General features: G+C 34.5%; 1 protein-coding gene across 4 annotated transcripts in view; it reads right to left on the reverse strand.

The window, feature by feature from the left end:
• The window catches only part of GPBP1 (GC-rich promoter binding protein 1), a 95,207-nt gene that overhangs the window by 12,052 nt on the left and 62,436 nt on the right, over positions 1-20,719 (reverse strand). For 2 of the 4 annotated variants that reach the window (XM_014860375.3, XM_044771821.2), the window contains exons 6-11: positions 19,181-19,247; positions 18,060-18,119; positions 5,568-5,752; positions 4,818-4,958; positions 3,106-3,273; positions 2,439-2,626 (exon numbers count right to left, since the gene is read on the reverse strand). In XM_014860375.3, coding sequence (XP_014715861.1) covers positions 2,439-2,626; positions 3,106-3,273; positions 4,818-4,958; positions 5,568-5,752; positions 18,060-18,119; positions 19,181-19,247 — 809 coding nt within the window. The remainder of the gene's footprint in view (positions 1-2,438; positions 2,627-3,105; positions 3,274-4,817; positions 4,959-5,567; positions 5,753-18,059; positions 18,120-19,180; positions 19,248-20,719) is intronic. The other 2 variants (XM_014860377.3, XM_070519641.1) reach the window with 1 other exon arrangement.

A 20,719-nucleotide genomic window follows, 5' to 3' on the forward strand; every position in this document is an offset into this window, starting at 1 on the left:
AGATAGTCCAAGTTAGTGTAAGAGGATTACAAAATCAAAACAAATGCCTAGATTTTCAAATACAATAATTACAGCTAGATCTAAAAGAGCAAGCAGGATATGATTTGGTAAGGGGGAACAAAAATGATCATAGATATAAAGAATAATGTATGAATTGGGCCAGAAAGACAAGGACTTAAAGGGATCTTTAATAAAGGTTATAAATCTCATGGGTAGGAGAAATGTAGACTAGAATATTAGAAATTTGAGGTAAAAGAAATACTCCCTCAAAATAAGTACAGTTTTACAGAGCAGATAAAAAAATACTGGAGGAACTGCTACATCATTCACTCATTTAACAAATTTAAGCACATAGTGAGTGATGTGTCATGCACCGTTCCAGGCACTAGAATACAGCAGTAAACAAAATGGACAAAATTTCTGTCCTCATGGAGCTTTGATTCTTAATGGAAACAAAAGTTGAAATTATAAAAAGTTATTCCACAGTGGGTATAACCCAGTTCCCCAGTGTCCTGGAATTAAAGGAACTTCCAGGAGAACTGGCATTAAATCAAACAAAAAGTCAAGTCAATCAATTGGGCTATTAATGAGCACCAGCCCGAACTGAGCCTGGTCCTAGAGGGTGTAAAAAATTTTAGTGGAAAAAAATTCAGTTTATACAAAGCACTTATAGAGTAATATGTGACAATACAAGTGCATAAAATAATTTTAATTGCATTAATAGTTATAATATTTCAGTTATTAGAAAGGAATTGAGACTAACAGATTTAAAAATTCTATCTGATGTTGAAAGACTGCAAAAATATGCAAATATGCATAGAAAAATGAAAACTGTAGACTGACTAGTAATCTAAACTAATCCTAGTATGTATGACAGAGGAGGGAAAAGTTTTGGTGCCACAATTTCTCCCTTCATGGTTGGACTTAAATCAGCTGCCGTGTATTTCTGTACAACTTAAGTTTCAGTGAAAGTGTGCTTAATTCAAACACACACACACAAAAGGAACTGAGAAGTCCACAAATCTTTCATGTACTGATGCTAAACCATGTGATCTATTTCAAAACCACAGGAAGTCTTTTCTGCAAAAACGTCTGTTCTTAACCATAAAATCAAAGAAAAATAAATACAAAAGTCCAATCTAGACTTGAATACTTTTCAATTCTCAGACAATATATTAAGACTATATGATGGAAGCAGAAAGTGCTCTTGAAAGTTTACAACAAAATAAACTACATATTGGGAGAAATGGATATCCACCTGGAAAAGGATGAATTTGGACCTCTACCTCACAACACACAAAAAATGTTGACAAGCAATAAAAGGAAAAAGTTGATAAAATAACTTCATCAAAACTAAGTTTCTGAGTTTCAAAAGGCACCACTGAGAAACTGAAAAGAACTCACCGAATGGGGAAAAAAAAAATCTGCAAATATAACGGACTTAAATCTAAATAGCTCTTATAAAAGAACTCTTAAAACTAAATAATGCAATTTAAAAACGAGCAAAGATTTCAACAGATATTTCTCCAAAGAAGATATACAAATAACAAATAAGTACACGAAAAGACACTAATACTTAGTCATTAGGGAAATGCATGTTAAAAACCACAAAAAAATACCACTTCATATCCATTACAATGACTATAATAAAAGACAGATGGTAGCAAGTGTTGACAAGAATATGAAGAAATTAGAACCTGCATAAATTGCTGATGAGAACGTAAAATGGTAGTCATTTTAGAAAACAGTTTGGCAGTTTGTCAAAATGTTAAGCATATGTCGCAGCAATTCCACTCCTAGGTATCTACCCATAAGAAATCAAAACATATCCATACAAAAACTTGTATGTGAATGTTCGTAGCAGCATTATCCAGAATACTCAAAAAGTACAAAGAATGTAGTATCCATCAATTGATGAACAAAACGCGGTAAAACCATTCAGTGTACTATTTGGCAATAAAAAGGAATGACGGAGCAAGAAATGCTTACAACATGGATGAACCTTGAAAACAGTATGCTAAGTGAAAGAAGCCAGACATAAAAGACCAAATATTGTATGATTCCACTTATATAAAATATCCAGAAAAGGCAACTCTATAGATATACAAAGTAGATTGGTGGCTGCCTAGTACAGAGCGTAAAAATGAGGAGTAACTGCAAGTGAGCATGGGGTTTCTTTCTGGGTTGATGGAAATGTTCTAAAATTAGATTGTGATGACAGTTGCACAACTTTGAATATACAAAAAAATCACTGAATTGCACATGTAAAAAACACGTGAAATTCATGATATATAAATTATATTTCAATAAAACTGAATATTATTTCAATCAAATTGAAATTATATTTCAATAAGAAATAAATCATAACATCTCTATAATAACATCAAAATCCTGGACGTAGAAAACACAGAGAAAAAACTGTAAAAATAAATACTAACCTGTGTTCTGCCTCAAGTGAACTTGAAAGAACATCAGTTTGTGGGAAGGTTGAAGACCGAATGATCTGTTGGGAAATTACCGAGGCATTGCCATTCTCTTGTGGAATTTCATTTTCATCAAAGTTTCGATTTATATCCCTTTCTTGGTGAGTACTATTGCTGTTATGCAAATTAAATGAGTCATCATCCTGATATTTAGGGAGTTAAAAAAAAAAAGAATAAGTTAGAGAAAACAGTTGTTAAAAACTTTAATAGATCCTGGTTAGATTTCCACATAAATGTAATACTTAATAATCATTAAATTTAAGTGACATTCTCTCAAGATATGAAGGATACCCATAGCTTTCTGACTCTACGTATTCACATCTATTCAACAAAGGCAAAACCAAAAGAATGAAGGTAGGCAAGATGGGGAAAACAAAAGAAAACATACATAATATGAACACGAGTTTCTTTAAATTTTTGCAGAGCAACTACAGAATGAGAAAAATCTAAAGAAAAATTCCTTTAGAAAGGAAGTCATTATTTATGCAAATAGTTAGCGAGCCTTGCTTTCAGGGAGATGAAAATTTGATTAAAGTTTATTCAAAGGTCCTAAATGATATTTGCCGAATAGTTCAATAACATGTTAATGTCAAACCAAGAGTTACACTCCACATTCAATTACCTTCTCTGAGCCAGCATGGCTTTCATCTTCATGTTCCTCTTCTACTCTGTCCCTTTTCAATGCCTTCAAAAATTCACTCTTCTTATCAGTGCGCATACGTGTCAGTTTGGTTAGACGGGGCTGCTGATTAAGTTTATCAACAGGTGAAGAGGAATTTGAGCGATTACACTAAGAAAAAGTTCAAAAATATTAATAAATATGTAGACAGAGAACTAATGTCAATATAAAGTTCGAAACTGCCACAACTTCCTATTTCATCTTTATTCACAATACAAACGATTTTAAAGTCTATTTTCCTCTATTCCTGTATGTTTTATCTATCTTACTGAATGAGTAAACAGAAGAATTTTCTTACCCTAGAAACAATTATGGTCTGACAATACTAAGAACTGTGATTCTACATTAGAAGCTTAAATACTATTTTATAAAATGAATCCTGAAATTGTTTAAACATTTCCATAATACAAAGAAGAACAGAGTTTTACACTGTGTTCCACAGAGTTCTAAGGTTCCAATAACAGTTCCAATGAGACCTATTTTATAATTATTTACACACAGGTGTACACAGTGTTTATCAGGTAGGATTTCACTATGGGAAACTTTTGTGGGAGGGCAGGAGGCAGGGGGGAAAGGCATACGTACTAGAGTCCTTTTGTTTGGGGTGTTTTGTTTCGACATTGGAATACAACAGAAAATAGGATGTTAGAACTCTGTGTCAAAGATTTTTAAGCCATGGAAATAAACCATAATGCTTAACTGCTGGTAATAAGGTCCACAGACTACAATGAAACTAAGCCACAATTCATCAGCTGAGAATGCTGGTCCTTCCTCCATAGCTCTAAAATCCTATGATTGAGAACTAGTGTATGGAGGGGCTACAATGTTTCAATACAGTACCCAGAGCAATTTCAATTATAACAATATACAGTCATACGCTGCATTATGACATTTCAGTCAATGACAGACTGTATATACAACAGTGGTCCCATAAGATTAGCCCCACAGAGCCTGGGTGTGTAGTAGGCTATACCATATAGGTAAGTACGCTCTATGACATTCACACGACAACCAAATCATCTAACAACACATTTCTCTGAAAGCATCCCATCTTTAAGTGACGCATGACTGTGGTCACAAGCATCTTTTGACTCTGAACTGGTCAGGGAACTCCCTGGTCTGGAAGTTTCAGAAAGCTGGTCAAATGTGAAAAATACTTTAGCTGTCAGATACTTGGAGTCAGTAAAATAACAGTATCTACACCTTTCTCTCTTCTTCCTCTTCTCTACCCCCAAGTGTTAACACTAATAACATGTCCATCATCCCCCAAAGAAGACTACATAATACAAATCCTCATTTTTAGTCAAGGTACAATTTTATGGCATAACATAATTCTATCACAAATGAGAAAATGGCAATTTTCATACTTCTTAAAGATTATTCTTTCTGGTTGACAGGTATGCAGGTGTTTGTATTATTTTCTCTACATTTTAGGGTATTTGGAAATTTTCATTAAAAATCTTAAAATCATTCCTATTTGAAGTGTAAAAATGGTTAACAAACAGATGGAAGTATCTGATTCGAGTTTTCTGAAAGAACTGTAATATCTCATTTTAATGAATTAATTTAATGAATCTATGCCTTTTGTTCACTGTTAACTAATTATCATGATTAGAATGTGCTGCATTCCTCGTGAATAATTTTAAATGTCATACCTCTTTCACAGAAGTTGTTGATGGACTAAAATTCTTGGCAGTTGACTTAAAAGCATTAAAGTTGCCAACACCATATGTAGACTCATGAGGGAAAGAAGTCCCAACTTTATTTTCTTTAGTTTGGCTTTTCCATTGTGTAGGCTATAGAAAAACACACAAATACTAATGCATATCCAAAATAGATTATACAAAGAGTGAAAAACAAAGTGAACACTATAAAATAAAGATGACTACATGCGGCTCATAAAAACAATTATTTTTATATTATACTTTCATCATTCCTACATGGTTCTCTTCTGTCTTTTTGCACAAATAAAATCAAAGGTTGGTATTCAGATAAAAACATCTGACTATGCTGCTATATTTTCAAAGTTTTATAAATCTAAAGTTAGGTTTCTTTTGCTTAATATCAAGAAAACACAAGTAGGAGTTTCAAAAACCTAAAACTGAACACAAAGGAAACAGCATTATGTTATCATTAAGCAAATACATCATAGATGCACCTAGGAAAACAAAAATTTTATAGATTTCACTTACTACTACTAAAACAAGAAAATACATACAAGGACAAACAGACACACCACTAAAAAGACAATTAAAATTAATGACAATGGACAAACTCGTTCCACTTAGAAGTCAACACGCCACCAAAAACCCCAAACTTTGGTATAAAATTTTTAACATTCTTTTCTCAAAGTGACTCAATTGATATCAATTTAAAACTTGCATTTTTAACAATTTATAACTTACTTTTGTAGGTGGAGCAGCAGGTTTAGGGACTAAGCCTTTATAAACACTTGGACCAGTCCCGTTCTTAACTGGCTGTGACTGAAGATTTCCTACCACTGGGAATCCAGATAGCTGTAAGTCTTTTGTATTACCTTTCTTAATGACCAGCATCCTTGGAGCTCTAGATTTAGGATTCGGAGGATATTCTGCACAAATAAAGCACAAGCAAGAGTTACACACAGCTTAAATTTTGGCATAAAATTAAACCACTAAAAGAATAGTATATTCCAAACCTTGATTATATTTAAAAAATAGGCATTCCCTGGGTAAAATAATCGAGCTAAGTATGAACTATACTTCCTGCTTGAGAAATGAAACTAAAACATAATCAAACAGATCATAGCAAAGAACTGAGCAATGTAAAGTAATACAGATGAATTCAACTAGACAGTGGCCTAGAATATTAACTATGACCAAATCAAAATTAATCACACTTTAAAATATTTTTCATTAATGTTTTTAAAAACTGAAAATTTCGTCCTAATAGCTCTTATGACATGGAATATAAAGTACATTATATTTCCTTCTCCTCCATTTTGAAAGGAGAATTTCCCTAATTTCTTTTCCTTCTTTTTATTTCACTTATAAAGTTATTACCAATAAGCAAGGAACTACAGTACCTCTTTTTCTAAATTTCTACTTAAGTTATGACTAATGAAAAAGAGAATTCTATTTTCACAATATCAATATCAATATCAATTCAAATATTTACTGACCATCTAACTGCATTGAAGGCATTATGCAAATTACAGGGCAACCAACTCAATCCTGGCTTCTGAAGACAATACGAGAAAATAAAGTTGCTAATAGAAAGCTTTTCTCAAGACTACTGCAGTGGCTAAAGTATGAAGACAAACTCCTAGAGTTTAATCAGTGTATCTGTAATCAAACAGGTGTTACACACGAACATGTTCACAATTATTGCAATGAAGTATGTCCTCCCCTTCCCTAAGAAAATTTCTGAAAGCATCAGTTTCATAGTTGGAGAGTTTGGAATAAAATAATCAATTCAAAAAGAAAAATCTCAGAAAGTCTAAATTAAAATTAGCTTTATGTATTAAATAAGACATGGTACTGTGAGTCATGTAGATGTCTGTGAAGGTGCCCCTGCCTCAAACAAACCAAACTTCCTACTGGATCATCTCAAAAAATAAACTAAACAAGGACTCCTAGACATGGAGGGACTCTCAAAGTTCATCTGAAGCTTCAAACACTTAAAAATATACAGTTGGTATGATGCTTCATTATAATGCTGAAGGATAAAAGAACAAGGACCTAAAACAAAATGAGACATGGTTCATCCTTCCAGAATTTAAACACACGTTAATCTACTATGGCAAACATTCTAACTTCTTGGCTGCCTAAAGAGGTCCAAAATATGAAGGCTGCAGAAGACATCTTCAGGCACACATGGACACAGAAATTTTATCACCAATATATACCTTTTCTGAAGAACTTACAAAATGAAGTCAACAAATTAAAATTAAGACTAAAGATCTCAAACAAGAGGTCAATGAAGGACACCAGAGATAAATTAAACAACTTAAATTTTGCAATTATTAGCTTTGGTAAACTGATAATGACAGCATGAATAAAATAGTAAGAAAAGAGATTCTTAAAATTAGCAATTCTTGAAATTAAAATATAAGAGAAAATCTGAATGGCTTGGTACTCTAAGTTAAATGAAACTCAGGGATCTGAGGAATGACTGAGCTGGGAAATGCAAAAGGCAGTAAGATATACAAGGTCTCATTTTAGAGGAATCCAAGTGTTGAAGCAGGGGGCAACTCTATCAGTACACAATTAAACATGTTCAAACATGACTGATGAAGACTTCCAATTCAATATGGCCAACTAAACAAATTAATCTATCTTCTTTCCCTTCTAGATACTTATATTAAAATTACTATAATGAAGAAAAACAAATACAACAACAAAGAACAGGAAAAGGTTCATCAGCAAGGAGTAATCTCAACCCACATTACGAAGTAAAGGAAAACACATCAATTTAGAAGATGCACAAAGGAACTCAGCTGAAGGGGTGGCTAATCTGCCCTGTAGACTCTTGGATTACAGACTGGGACTTGGAAATGCTAGATATGGCAGAAGGCAAAAATGAAACTTTTCAGACAAAAATCAATCACCAAGGATAAATCCTTGCTAAGGTAAATCATGAACAAGGTATTTTAGGCAGAAGGAAAATGATCCTACATGGAAGGCTAAAGGTACAAGAAGGAAGAATATTTTTTGTACATAAGCAATCACTGATCAAAACCAGAAGGCAGAGGAGTGGGATCAGCATCATGGTGGACTGAGCTCTTCCTTTAGACTCTCCCCCTAAAATAGAACAAAAAGGACATTCATAAACCAACAGAGGACATTCACACAACACAAAACACGTCTGAGAGACCCACGCAGCCATACGTCTGATGGTGGAGGTGCTGGACCCCGTGGAGGAAGAGGAGCAGGTAGGAGATCTCCTCTCCCTCCCCCAACAGCAGTGACCCAGGGGAGAGGATCAGGTGCAGCTCTGAGAAAAGAGGGGGGAGGGAAGGCTCTCTTTGGGAGCACCTTCGCTCTCCCAAGTTCCCTCACAGCCTGTGGGAAAGCCCCACACAGAGGTGGCTAAGCCATTAAAGGGTAGAGGAGTTTTCATTAAGCCAGCACACCAGGAGAGTAGATAGTGAGGGCAGAGTGAAAATGCCCCCGGGATTGCACAGGGAAAAGAAAGCACCCCTCCTCCTGCTCAGCACTTCAGCTCAGCTGGTCAGCCAGAGTGCCCAAGCATACCTTAGAAAAGCAGCAGTTCTAAGCGAGCAAGCTGGTGATCATGGCAGGTTCACAACACACAGCTCTTGACCTCCACCCAGTGACAGCAGGTGGAATCTGTGACCACACACTATCACTATGCGGAGGCATAAATCCATGCCATCATAGAGTATGAAGAAATATATAAATAGTCCAAACCAGAGGGAAAATGATAAGCACTGAGAAATCAATTCTGAAGGCACAGAAATTTATAATCTAAATGACAGAGAATTCAAAATAGCTATCATTAAAAAACTCAACGAGTCATAAGAAAATACAGATACACAGTTCAATGAAATTAGGAACAAAATAAATGAACAGGGGGAACTCTTCACAAAAGAGATTGAGACTATAAAGAAAAACCAAACAGAAATGTTGGAGATGAAAAGCGCAATGTCTGAGATAAAGACAAATCTGGTCTCCCAGAATAACAGAGCTGATATTATGGAGGAGAGAATTAGCAGTCTTGAGGACAGAAATATAGAAATGCTTCAGATGGAATGAGAGAACTAAGACTCAAAACGAAATGAAGAAATTCCCAGAGAAACATCCTACTCAATTAGGAAATGCAACATAAGGATTACAGGTATTCCAGAGGGATAAGAGGATGGAGAATGGAGCAGAAAGCTTGTTAAAAGAAATAACAACTGAAAACTTTCCAAACCTGGGGAAGGAGCTGGAAATATAAGTAAAAGAAGCCAACGGCACTCCTAATACTATCATTGTAAAAAGATGTTCTCCAAGACATATAGTAGTAAAGCTGGCAAAAGTCAATGACAAAGAAAAAATTACTACGGGCAGCAAGGCAGAAGAAACAACTTAATAAAGAACCCCTATCAGGGTTTCAGTCAATTTCTCAGCAGAAACCTTACAGGATAGAAGAGAATGGAATGATATATTCAGAACTATGAAAGACAAAATGTTTCAACAAAGAAGACTCTATCCAGTGAAAATATCCTTCAAATATGAGGAAAAATAAAAACTTTGCCAGATAAACAAAAGCTCAGAGAGTTCATCACCACAAGGACCCCCCGCCCAAAAGAAATGCTCAAGAAGGCCCTCGTACCTGAAAAAAAAAGAAAGGGGTTACAAAGCCTTGAGACAGGAGATAAATAGGTAGACAAAATCAGAAAATTGTAGTTATACATCAGAACAGGTTAGCAAACAATTATAACATTTAGATAAAGGGAAGGAAAAGATCGAAAATAAATATACTCGTCACTTTAACCACAAACTCACAACAGAAGATGGAATAAGTTGAGACAATAACAACTTAGATGGGGAAGATGTAAGGGATGGAATAGGCTCAGTCTAAGGAAATAAGAGCCTCTCAGAAAATGGGCTATCTAGGAGACGTTTATACAAATCTCATGGTAACCACTAAACAAATAATCAGAACAGAGACAGATACTTTAAGCTAATGGCAAACAAAAGAAAGCAGGTGTTGCCATACTTTTATCAGACAAAGTAGAATTTTCAAGATAAAACATGTAATGAGAGACAAAGAGGGGCAGTATATAATGATCAAAGGGACTCTCCACCAAGAAGACATCACACCTATAAATATATATGCAACCAACAAAGGAGCACTAAAGTACAGAAAACAACTATTAACAAACCTAAAACGAGATATTAACAACAACACAGTAATAGTAGGAGACCTTAACACCCCATTCACATCAACAGATCACCCAGACAGAAAGTCAACAAGGAAATACTGGATTTAATCAAAAAAATAGACCACATGGACTTAATAGATATATACAGAACACACCACCCAAAAATAGCAAAATACACATTCTTCTCAAGTGCACATGGAACACTCTCAAGGACAGACCACATGTTGGGGAACAAGGTAAGTCTCAATAAATTTAAGAACATGGAAATCATATCAAGCATCTTTTCCAACCATAATGCTATGAAACTAGAAATCAACTACAAGAAAAAAGCTGGGAAAGTGACAAATATGTGAAAACTAAACATACTACTAAACTACCAATGGATCACCAAAGAAATAAAAAGAGAAATCAAAAAATATCTGGAGACAAATGAAAATGAAAACACACCATTACCAATTCATATGGGATGCAGCAAAAGCGGTCTTAAGAGGGAAATTCATAGCTATACAGGCCCATCTTAACAAACAAGAAAAATACCAAATAAGCTATCTAAAACTACACCTAAAAGAATTAGAAAAAGAAGAACAAACAAAGCCCAAACTCAGCAGAAGGAGGGAAACAATAAAAATTAGAGCAGAGGGGCCAGCCCGGTGGTGCAGCAATTTAAGTTCGCACGTTCCTCTTCAGTGGCCTGGGGTTTGCCAGTTTGGATCCCGGGTGCAGACATGGCACTGCTTGGCATGCCATGCTCTGGTAGGCATCCCACATATAAAGCAGAGGAAGATGGGCACGGATGTTAGCTCATGGCTAGGCTTCCTCAGCAAAATGAGGAGGACTGCCAGTAATTAGCTCATGGCTAATCTTCCACCAAAAAAAAAATCAGAGCAGAAATAAATCAAATTGAAACAAAAAGAAAAAACACTAGAAAGGATCAATGAAAGAAACAATTGGTTCCTTGATAAACAAAACTGACAACCCTTAGCCAGACTCACTAAGAAAAAGAGAAGGCTCAAATAAAATTAGAAATGAAAGAGCAGAAATTACAACAGATACCAAAGAAATCCAAAGGATTCTAAGAATACTATGAAAAACTATATGACAATAAATTGGAGACAAGCTACAAGAAATGGGTAAATTCTTAGACTCAAACAACCTCCCAAAACTGAATCAAGAAGAAATAGAGAATCTGAATAGACCAATCACCAGTAAAGAGACTGAAACAGTAACCAAAAACCTCCCCAAATATAAAAGTCCAGGACCAGATGGCCTCAATGGAGAATTCTACCAAATATTCAAAGAAGATTTAATACCTATCCTTCTCAAACTATTCCAAAAAACTGAAGACAGAACACTTCCCAGCTCATTCTACAAGGCCAACATCATCCTGATCCCAAAGCCAGAGAAGGACAACACAAAGAAGGAAAATTACAGGGCAATACTCCTGATGAACATACATGCAAAAATCCTCAACAAATTTTGGCAAACCGAATAGAACAATACATTAAAAAGATCATACACCATGATCAAGTGGGATTTATACCAGGGATGCAGGGAAGGTTTAACATCCACAAATCCACTGAAAAACTATTAGAAATAATCGACAACTACAGCAAAGTTGCAGGGTACAAAATCAACTTACAAAAATCAGTTGCATTTCTATATTCTAATAATAAACAGAGAACTAAAGAATACAATCCCATGTACAACTGCAACAAAAAGAATAAAATATCTAGGAATAAATTTAACCAAGGAGGTGAAAGACCTATACAATGAAGATAATGTCTTATTGAAAGAAATTGATGATGACATAAAGAAATGGAAAAGTATTCCAAGAACATGGATTGGAAGACTAAATATAATTAGAAGGTCCATACTACCTAAAGCAATCCACACATTCAAAGCAATTTCAATCAGAATCCCAATGACATTCTTCACGGAAATAGAAGAATCCTAAATTTCATATGGGGCAATCCAAGACCCCAAATAGCTAACGCAATTCTGAGAAAAAAGAGCAAAGCTGGAGGCATCACAATCCCTGGCTTCAAAATATACTACAAAGCTATGTTAATCAAAACAGCATGGTACTGGTATAAAAACAGACACCCAGATCAATTCAACAGAATTGAAAGCCCAGAAATAAAATCACCCATCTACAGACAGTTAATCTCCAACAAGGAAGCTAAGAACATACAATGGAGAAAGTCTCTTCAATAAATGGTGCTAGGAAAACTGGACCGCCACATGAAAAAGAATGAAAGTAGACCACTGTCTTTTGCCGTACATAAAACTTAACACAAAACAGATCAAAGATTTGAAGGTAAGACCTGAAACTATAAAACTCCCAGAAGAAATATAGGAAGTACACTCTTTGACATCAGTCTTACAAGGATCTTTTCAAATACCATGTCTACTCAGACAAGGGAAACAAAAGAAAAAACAAGTGAGATTTCATCAGACTAAAGAGCTTCTGCAAGGCAAAGGAAACCAGGAACAAAACGAAAAGACAACCCACCAACTGGGAGAAAATATTTGCAAACCATTTATTGGACAAAGGGATTATCACCAAAATATAGCAAGCACTCATACAACTCAACAACAAAAAAATAAACAACCCAATCAAAAAATGGGCAGAGGATATGAACACATAATTCTCCAAAGAAGATATACAGATGGAGCATAGGCACATGAAGAGATGTTCAACATGGCTAATCATCAGGCAAATGCAAATCAAAACTACACTTAGATATCATCTTACACCCATTAGAATGGCTATAATCACCAAGACAAAAAATAGCAAATGTTGGAGAGCATGTGGAGAAAAGGGAACCCTCATACACTGCTGGTGGGAACACAAACTGGTGCGACCACTATGGAAAACAGTATGGAGATTTCTCAAAAAACTAAAAATAGAAATATCGTACGACCCAGCTATCCCACTATTATTATCCAAAGAACTTGAAATCAACAAGTCAAAGAGATTTATGCACCCCCATGTTCACTGCAGCATTATTCACTATAGCCAAGAAGTGGAAGCAACCCAAGCGACCATCGACTGATGATTGGATAAAGATGATGTGGTATGTATGTGTGCGTGTGCGTATACATACAATATATGTGTATATTTGCTGAGGGAATACTACTTAGCCGTAAAAAAAGACAAAACTGTCCCATTCACAACAACATGGATAGACCTTGAGGGTATTATGTTAAGCAAAATAAACCAGACAAAGACAAACACTGTATGATTTCATTCGTATGTGGAATATGAACTAACATATGGACAAAGAGAACAGTTTAGCAATTACCAGAGGAGAATGGGTTGGGGAGTGGGCACAAGGGGTGAAGGGGTACATTTATATGGTGACGGACAAATAATAACGTACAACTGAAATTTCACGTTATAAGCTATTATGACCTCAATAAAACTTAAACAAACAAAAAACCTAGAAGGCAGAAGAGAAGGAGAGTAGATAAGCAGGCAGGTACATTTATCTTTAAGCCTCAATATAGTCTCTGACTACAAAGTTCACCTTTTCTAAAACTGGATTCCTGGACACCTAGTAATATTCTGGCTGTTACCTCAGAGGCTTTCAGTGCAAAGAATAATAGAATACCCTATAAAGAAGAAAGGTAAAGCATGAGAAATCAATCATAGAAGAGTAGGTAGCAAAGTAAAAGATGATAAAAGTGCCTAAAGGAACATGATAGAGATTAGGAGAGAAGAGAAGCAGACATAGTGTCAATATATTTATTAAGTATTCATATTCAAATATTATAGTGCAGAGATTAAGAACATGTGCTTTTGTACCAGATTTACAAAATCTGAATACTTGCTCCAACCTTACTATAAAATGGAAAATAGCTCCTGTTTCAGAGTTACTGTGAAATGCTTTCTTTAAAATAAATACTAGAAAAAAGGTTCAGAAGAGTCATACACTATCTCCACTATGATTTGCTTCTAATCATATTTCAAATTAAAGGTGTCTTTTTTTGAGAATTTTAGGTTGACCCACAAGAGTAAGGAAGACGAGACAAATTGTAAAAGAAAGAAACATAAAAACTAACCTATGTCATGTATAACTATGCTGAATTTACTACATAAACCTGCCCATTTAAGAACAAGTGTTCTTAATGGTAGTTAACTACATATAAGCAAAGAAAAGGGTGATAGCCAAAACTAAATTTATGTCACTTACATCCATTCTATATTACTTATAAACTAGTTCATCTATTCATAAAGTATCTCTACAAATTCTCCTGACACAAACATTCCAAGCTAATTGTTGAAGCTGTTGGATTCCAACAGTATCCAATGTCTCCTTCTACACTTTCTCCACTGACTTTCTTAATTGGTAAACTATATGAAAAAAGACTCAAATTGCTTATTCTTTTAAAGAGAAAATTTATGTACTGATGAAAGATATAAACACATATAAAAGAATTAGAAAGTAAGTGACCTCAGTGACGTCCTTCAACTTACATGTGCTTTATTACCTCAAGCTCATATAAGCAGGAATTCTTCAAATTTAAGTTCAAAACATCTGAAGGTAAGTATGAGTTCTGGATTTTTTATATCATTATTTCCCTCTTTCCTCACAAACAAGTGGAATCTGACAATAAGTGATTTTAAATATCCCTTTATTATCTTGTTATTCATGCTCTCTCAGTATCTATGAATAAAATAATTAGTTTTAGTCCTTAAATACAAAGTCAGTGGTGGAGGAGTAGCTCAATTCTTTGGAAGATCAGAATTAAAATATTGCTATATACAATACAAAGGAAATTGGCCACATGCATAATTCAGAGCTGACATCTCAATTCCTCCTTTTCTTTCACTACACTCTCCATATAGTTGCCTTCTATATATATATATACTTTATTTATTTTTAAATGTGGGGTTTTTCGGTTTTGTTGCAGGGAAAGATTTGCCCTTAGCTAACACCTGTTGCCAATCTTCCTTTTTTTTTTTTTGTTTTCCTCCTCCCCAAAGCCTGAGAGCATAGCTGTATATCCTAGTTGTAAGTCCTTCTAGTTCTTCTATGTGAGCTGCCACCATAGCATGGCAAGTGACAGAGAGGTGGTATGGTTCCACAATCGGGAAGCAAACCTGGGCCAACAAAGTGGTGAGAGCATCGAACTTTAACCACTAGGGCAGCAGGGCTGGCCCCACGTATTTTCTGATTCAATCAATTCTTAATTTATTTTTTCAACTATCACTTAGAAATTCCTTTTTTTTTTGCCTTTTAATAAATCTACTACCATCTCCCTCATTTATTGGATTTTAACGACATAATTAGCTAACATTTATTAAACACCTGTAACATGCGCAAGGATTTTATATGGTAGGTAATTTAATATTTAACAATGCTTTTCTCATTAGAATTGCTGTCATCATCCTCATCTCACAGATGAGAAAATCCACTCAGAGAGATGAAGTAATCTGTCCAAAGTCTAAATAACCAATAAGCAAAAGACCTAATGTCAGGGTCCAGATCTACCTGAGTCCAAAGCCAATGCACTTAACCACTATATTATACTACTAAAGAAAATGAAAATTAAAGAACTGTTAGGCCAGATACTTCAAAATGTTTACCATCCTCAACTAAAAATACTAATAATAAGCTACACTGAATGGTCAGAATAAGAAGCCTAAGTGTGCACTACTAAGTGATGTCGGGGTCCACCCTTTCCTTCACCATCACATTGATGCCATTACTAACTTAGTTTCCTCATTATCTTGACACAAAAAAAGCAGCAACTTTAATGTGTGAACAAAAGCATATAACCAAGTGATGGGTAAACAGTATCTGAATTAAGTTTTCACACTAATGAGGAGGAAACTTAAGTCACATGAGACACAATAATACTCAAAGACACTGTACCACAGCAATTAAAACAAATTCCTACCTTGAACACTAATTTTAATACAGAAATTATTTTTCTATAGATTGATGCTGTTTGAATTTTGTTGGTTTTGAATTTTATCTAATGTACAAATCTGTTTTGTTTTATAGTAGTATCAGAATTTTAATCAAATGAGTTTTACTAATTTAAAATTTGTCAATAGCAGAAGTATGGTATTTTTCCTTTAACAAAGTCCCCTATATTACTCATATGAAGACTAAGCTTAAAGAAATATACTTCTAAAATAAAAATAACTTATATGATGAACAAGTAATATTTCTAACTCTGATCAAATAAAGTCTATATGTATCAAGCTGTCTAATCAAACCCTATTAATTTTCCCTTCTCAACCTTAAACTTGTGTTGCATTACCTTTTTCTTCATTATAATTTTAACTGTTTTCATATAAGACACTGAAAGAAAGTGGAGCCATTTCAATACATAAATAATGTATCAACAGAATGCTTTTACAAAGAAATTCAATAAAGATTATTCCTTTCTCTTAATCTCATTTACAAAGTTCGTTAAGCGGGGGGGGGGGGGGGGGGGGGACGGGGACGGGGACGACGACGACGACCACCTCACTGGTTTGCATCATAATCTAACTCATTTAATCCAATCATTTCACTCAATCTGTATGCTTATGGCTAATATCATTGGAATTCTCTAGGAAACAACCCATCTTTAAGAACTGGTCATCAATTTGCTTTATTCAGAAAGCTAAACAAACAAAATTCTTAAAAATGAACTCTGATGCTCTTTTAGTAGCATATCAAATATGAGCAAAACTCAGGAAAGTTCATCAAGCTATCAAGGAATAGACACAAATATAAATACTGAGTTGAAACAAAGACAATGCTTAAGTTAATTACTAGTGACTGAAATTTTTCATTATTTAGTATCTTAGGCACTAAGTGTTAGGCTGTGTCAATAATATGTTGCTGACATACTGCATTGACACAAAAATAGCCTAGAGGAATTCTGAAAAGACACAAATCAACTGTCACTAATGTCTCAAACTGCAAACAAACATATAAACACAACGCATTTTTCTCTTTCTCATGGCCCCCCCAAATAAATCAATCACACAACTAAATTATTTTAAAATTCTCACAGGTACACTGAAGTACCTTGAATTTTTGCTTAAGTTTTAAATTATTAAGGACATGGAGATAGATTAATTCAATAAGTAATCTCTTAGGCACCAAACAAGAGCGATCCTGGTTAAGACCAAAACACTATAGAAGTCAAAGATAGAAGCTGCATGAAGGTGTTTCCAATAAAACTAATTAAATTCTAAGTAGAATTAAACTTAAGTAACTATATTTTAAATGGCCTAATTACGTTCCCTCAAGATATTTTTTAAATTGGGATACTACAATTAGACTCCTGCAACTTTTAAACTACAAAAGGATAGTTTCAGGGACAAACTGGTTTGTTTCCTTAATACATATTACATTTCCATTATTAAATTTTGACTTACCTGGAAGGAAGAAGGACTAGAAAAGTTCTATTGAAGTCTTTCCTAAAATTCTCTCATGTCTTCCTCAGGAACATAGCTAATTTAAATGTTGCAATGGGGAAAACAATATTTGGGAACCCAGGGGGAAGAGTGAGAAAGGAATAGTGAAGTGTAATACAATGAAAGCTTCATTGTATTCCTATGGGAAGTACTAGGAATTTAACAATTAACCAAGCCACAATTAACCATTTTCTTTTTTCTAATGCAGACACACTTCTTAGTTTACCTAAGACACAGTAAAGAGCACATCTTCCTTTTAAACATCTTTTCAACTAGTGCTCAAAATCCTTAGATCAACCCTGAAACAGCAGAACCAAAATCTTTAAATTAATACATTTTATTCTCAATATTTTCAGATGTATTTGCCTTTAAATCATTTCTAAAATTATTAAATTAACCAAGGATCAGTACCAATAGTATCTATAGGTAGTTTTATATGACAAACGCTCACTAACATTCTTGATTTTTTAGTTACTTTCATTGTAACCAAATCCAAATTACTCCTACTTTCTTAGAGATTCTATTTAACACCTTCCAGGTGGTTCTATATTCTTACGCAATCAGCTGTTCCCAGAAAAACTGAATAATAAGGAAACATACCTAAGAGAGGAGCTTGGGAGATTTTTTTGGTTGGGTATGTGTGTGTCTGGGCGTGTAGGCCTGGGGAGAGTGGTAGAAATACTAATTTGCAATACAGAAAAAACAATGCCATTCACATGGTTCTAACAAAAGTGTCTGACCACCCCCACCCCCACCCTCAAAAAGCCCTTAAATAAATTGGGAGATCAAAAGAAAACAAAATAATTCCCTAGAGTATCACCCCATAAATACAATAAAGAACAGCATAGGAAGTGGCAAAGTTTAAAATAATGCCTTTATTGTTAGGACTAGTATGCTGTCATAAGCCACAATCCTTTTGTTTTGGTAAGTTGTTGATTTTCAATAGAAAAATACAAATGAACATGTGTACAAGTTCCAAAGTGGATACATCACCTTTGAATTTCGTATCAAATAATTAAATTTATTTTTCAGATATCAAATGTTCATATTTAAAATTTTTTCATTATTTTAAACTTCACTTGAATCTCGAACAAGCTGTCTAATTTGTACTATATGAGTGCAGTTTAATCTTCTGTAAGATGCTATCAAATTAAACTCTCAGCAGTTTTAAAGAAAAGGGCGTTATTACCAGAAGAACTGTCATTAAGCTTTGACAATCAAAAAGGCAAATAATTTCAAACATAGACTAATTCCATAGGCAAATTTATAGATTTTTAATACTCTCTATGTATAACCATTTTCGTAGATAAAAAGATTAATTTTATGTCACACTACGATTAGAAGTATTTATCTTTCCAGTTGACTAAGTTTTCAACTTTGAAAAACTAAAAATTAATTTAAACTAAGTTTTTTGTTTCTTTAGATCAGGCTTCTCTCCAAACAACATCAGTTCATCACATTAACTTATGACCATTTAAAAAAAAACTCTTATTTCAGTATACTTAATGGTACTAACATATGCAAATCAACTATTTCAAATCAAACTCTTCTTCTATCCTCAATATCTTGTTTTTAAAGATGTTACCTTTTTCGTAGCTTAGCATATCAAAAACAGATATTTAAAGGAGAAAGTTTAACTCTAGCCTATTATTTTACAAAACACAAGTAAAACCTACAAATAATATTTTATACCCCTCAAAGATAGATCAAAAATTACTTACCCCATACACCTGCAGCTAAAGATTTATTCTGATTTGGTTCTCTCTCATATTCAGGATTTAAAGACGGCTGAAAGAAAACGGAAATTTAAAGAATAAAACAAATGTTTAAACTGCTCACATTTTAAAAATAAATTCTTTTAAAAGTAACCTCAAACCAAACTAAAAAACCTGACACATTATCAACTCTTTTAACGATTAAAAACTAACTATTCATAAAACTTACTTTCATCTTATTCTGCTAACCATTAAAATGGTTACTATCTATACTCACTCCTAGTCAGGGGAAAACAAGGAAAGTGTCTTCAAATATTCTCCTCATCCCCAACTACCTGAGGAAAAGGTGTGAACTAAAACAAACAAACAAACAAACAAAAAAACCTAGAGCAAACTCAAGAGAATGCAGTCTTTGCATGAATCTGAGGAATCATCCTTTCTTAGCATAAGGTCAAGAAGCAAGGAAGGGGCCAGCCTGGTGGTACAGCGTTTAGGTTCGCACGTTCCACTTCTCGGCGGCCTGGGGTTCGCCAGTGAGGATCCTGGGTGCAGGCATGACAATGCTTGGCAAAAGCCAGGCTGTGGCGGGCATCCCATGTATAAAGTAGAGGAAGATGGACATGGATGTTCGCTCAGGGCCAGTCTTCCTCAGCAAAAAGAGGGGGATTGGCAGTAGTTAGCTCAGGACTAATCTTCTTCAAAAAAAATAAAGAAATTAAAAAAGTAAAAATAAAAAAGAAGCAGGGAAGAGGAAAATCAGATCATTTCCCAACTATTCTGTTAAATTTTCATTGCTAGGTGCTTTAGTTAACACACTCATTCTCAAAGCAAAGGGCAAACTTTTATTTCAACAAGTGATGCTCAGGATTTTAAGAACAAAACTGAGTTGAGCATTAAATGTCTACTCTAAAGCTAATCTTAGTATACGCATTCACTCTCTAGAATCCTAAACTTCCAGCAATTGTATCAGATATTTTCCACGTTACCTAGCAACATAGCCCGCCTTAAAGAAGGCTCTTAACACATTTGAATAAAATGAATTCTAATATAAATATTTAATTACCCACAATAGTTAATTAACACTCTACTGACTTACAGCAAAGTCCCAAAAGAGTATGCACACATACCAGTATGATTCCTTGATACAAACTACACAGGATTGAGAAGACTTTAGTGGAGGTTACACGTGCTTCTTAAAAAATATAGTATTAGAAATTACACTATAGGTCTATATTCCAGGTATAGGATTATAATAGCTAAGGCCCACCACCTTACAAGTGGAGGTGGGGTATAATAATAACAAGAGCAACAACTAGGTTTTACTGAGTGCTTACTATGGGCCAAGCACTGTTTTAAGTGATCTACTTGTACTACTCATTCAACCCTCAGACACTATGAGAGCATACTACTATCATTCCTGGTTTGTTTATATTACAAAAATTCCCTTTTGTGGTAATTAGCAAGTGGAAAAAATGGACCATAAAAATGAGAAGGCATAGTGAGCCCAAGGTTACTTGATTACAGGACCCAAGAAGGTCTTTTCCT

The sequence above is a fragment of the Equus asinus genome, chromosome 10, assembly GCF_041296235.1.
Source record: "Equus asinus isolate D_3611 breed Donkey chromosome 10, EquAss-T2T_v2, whole genome shotgun sequence".
Lineage (NCBI taxonomy): Eukaryota > Metazoa > Chordata > Mammalia > Perissodactyla > Equidae > Equus > Equus asinus.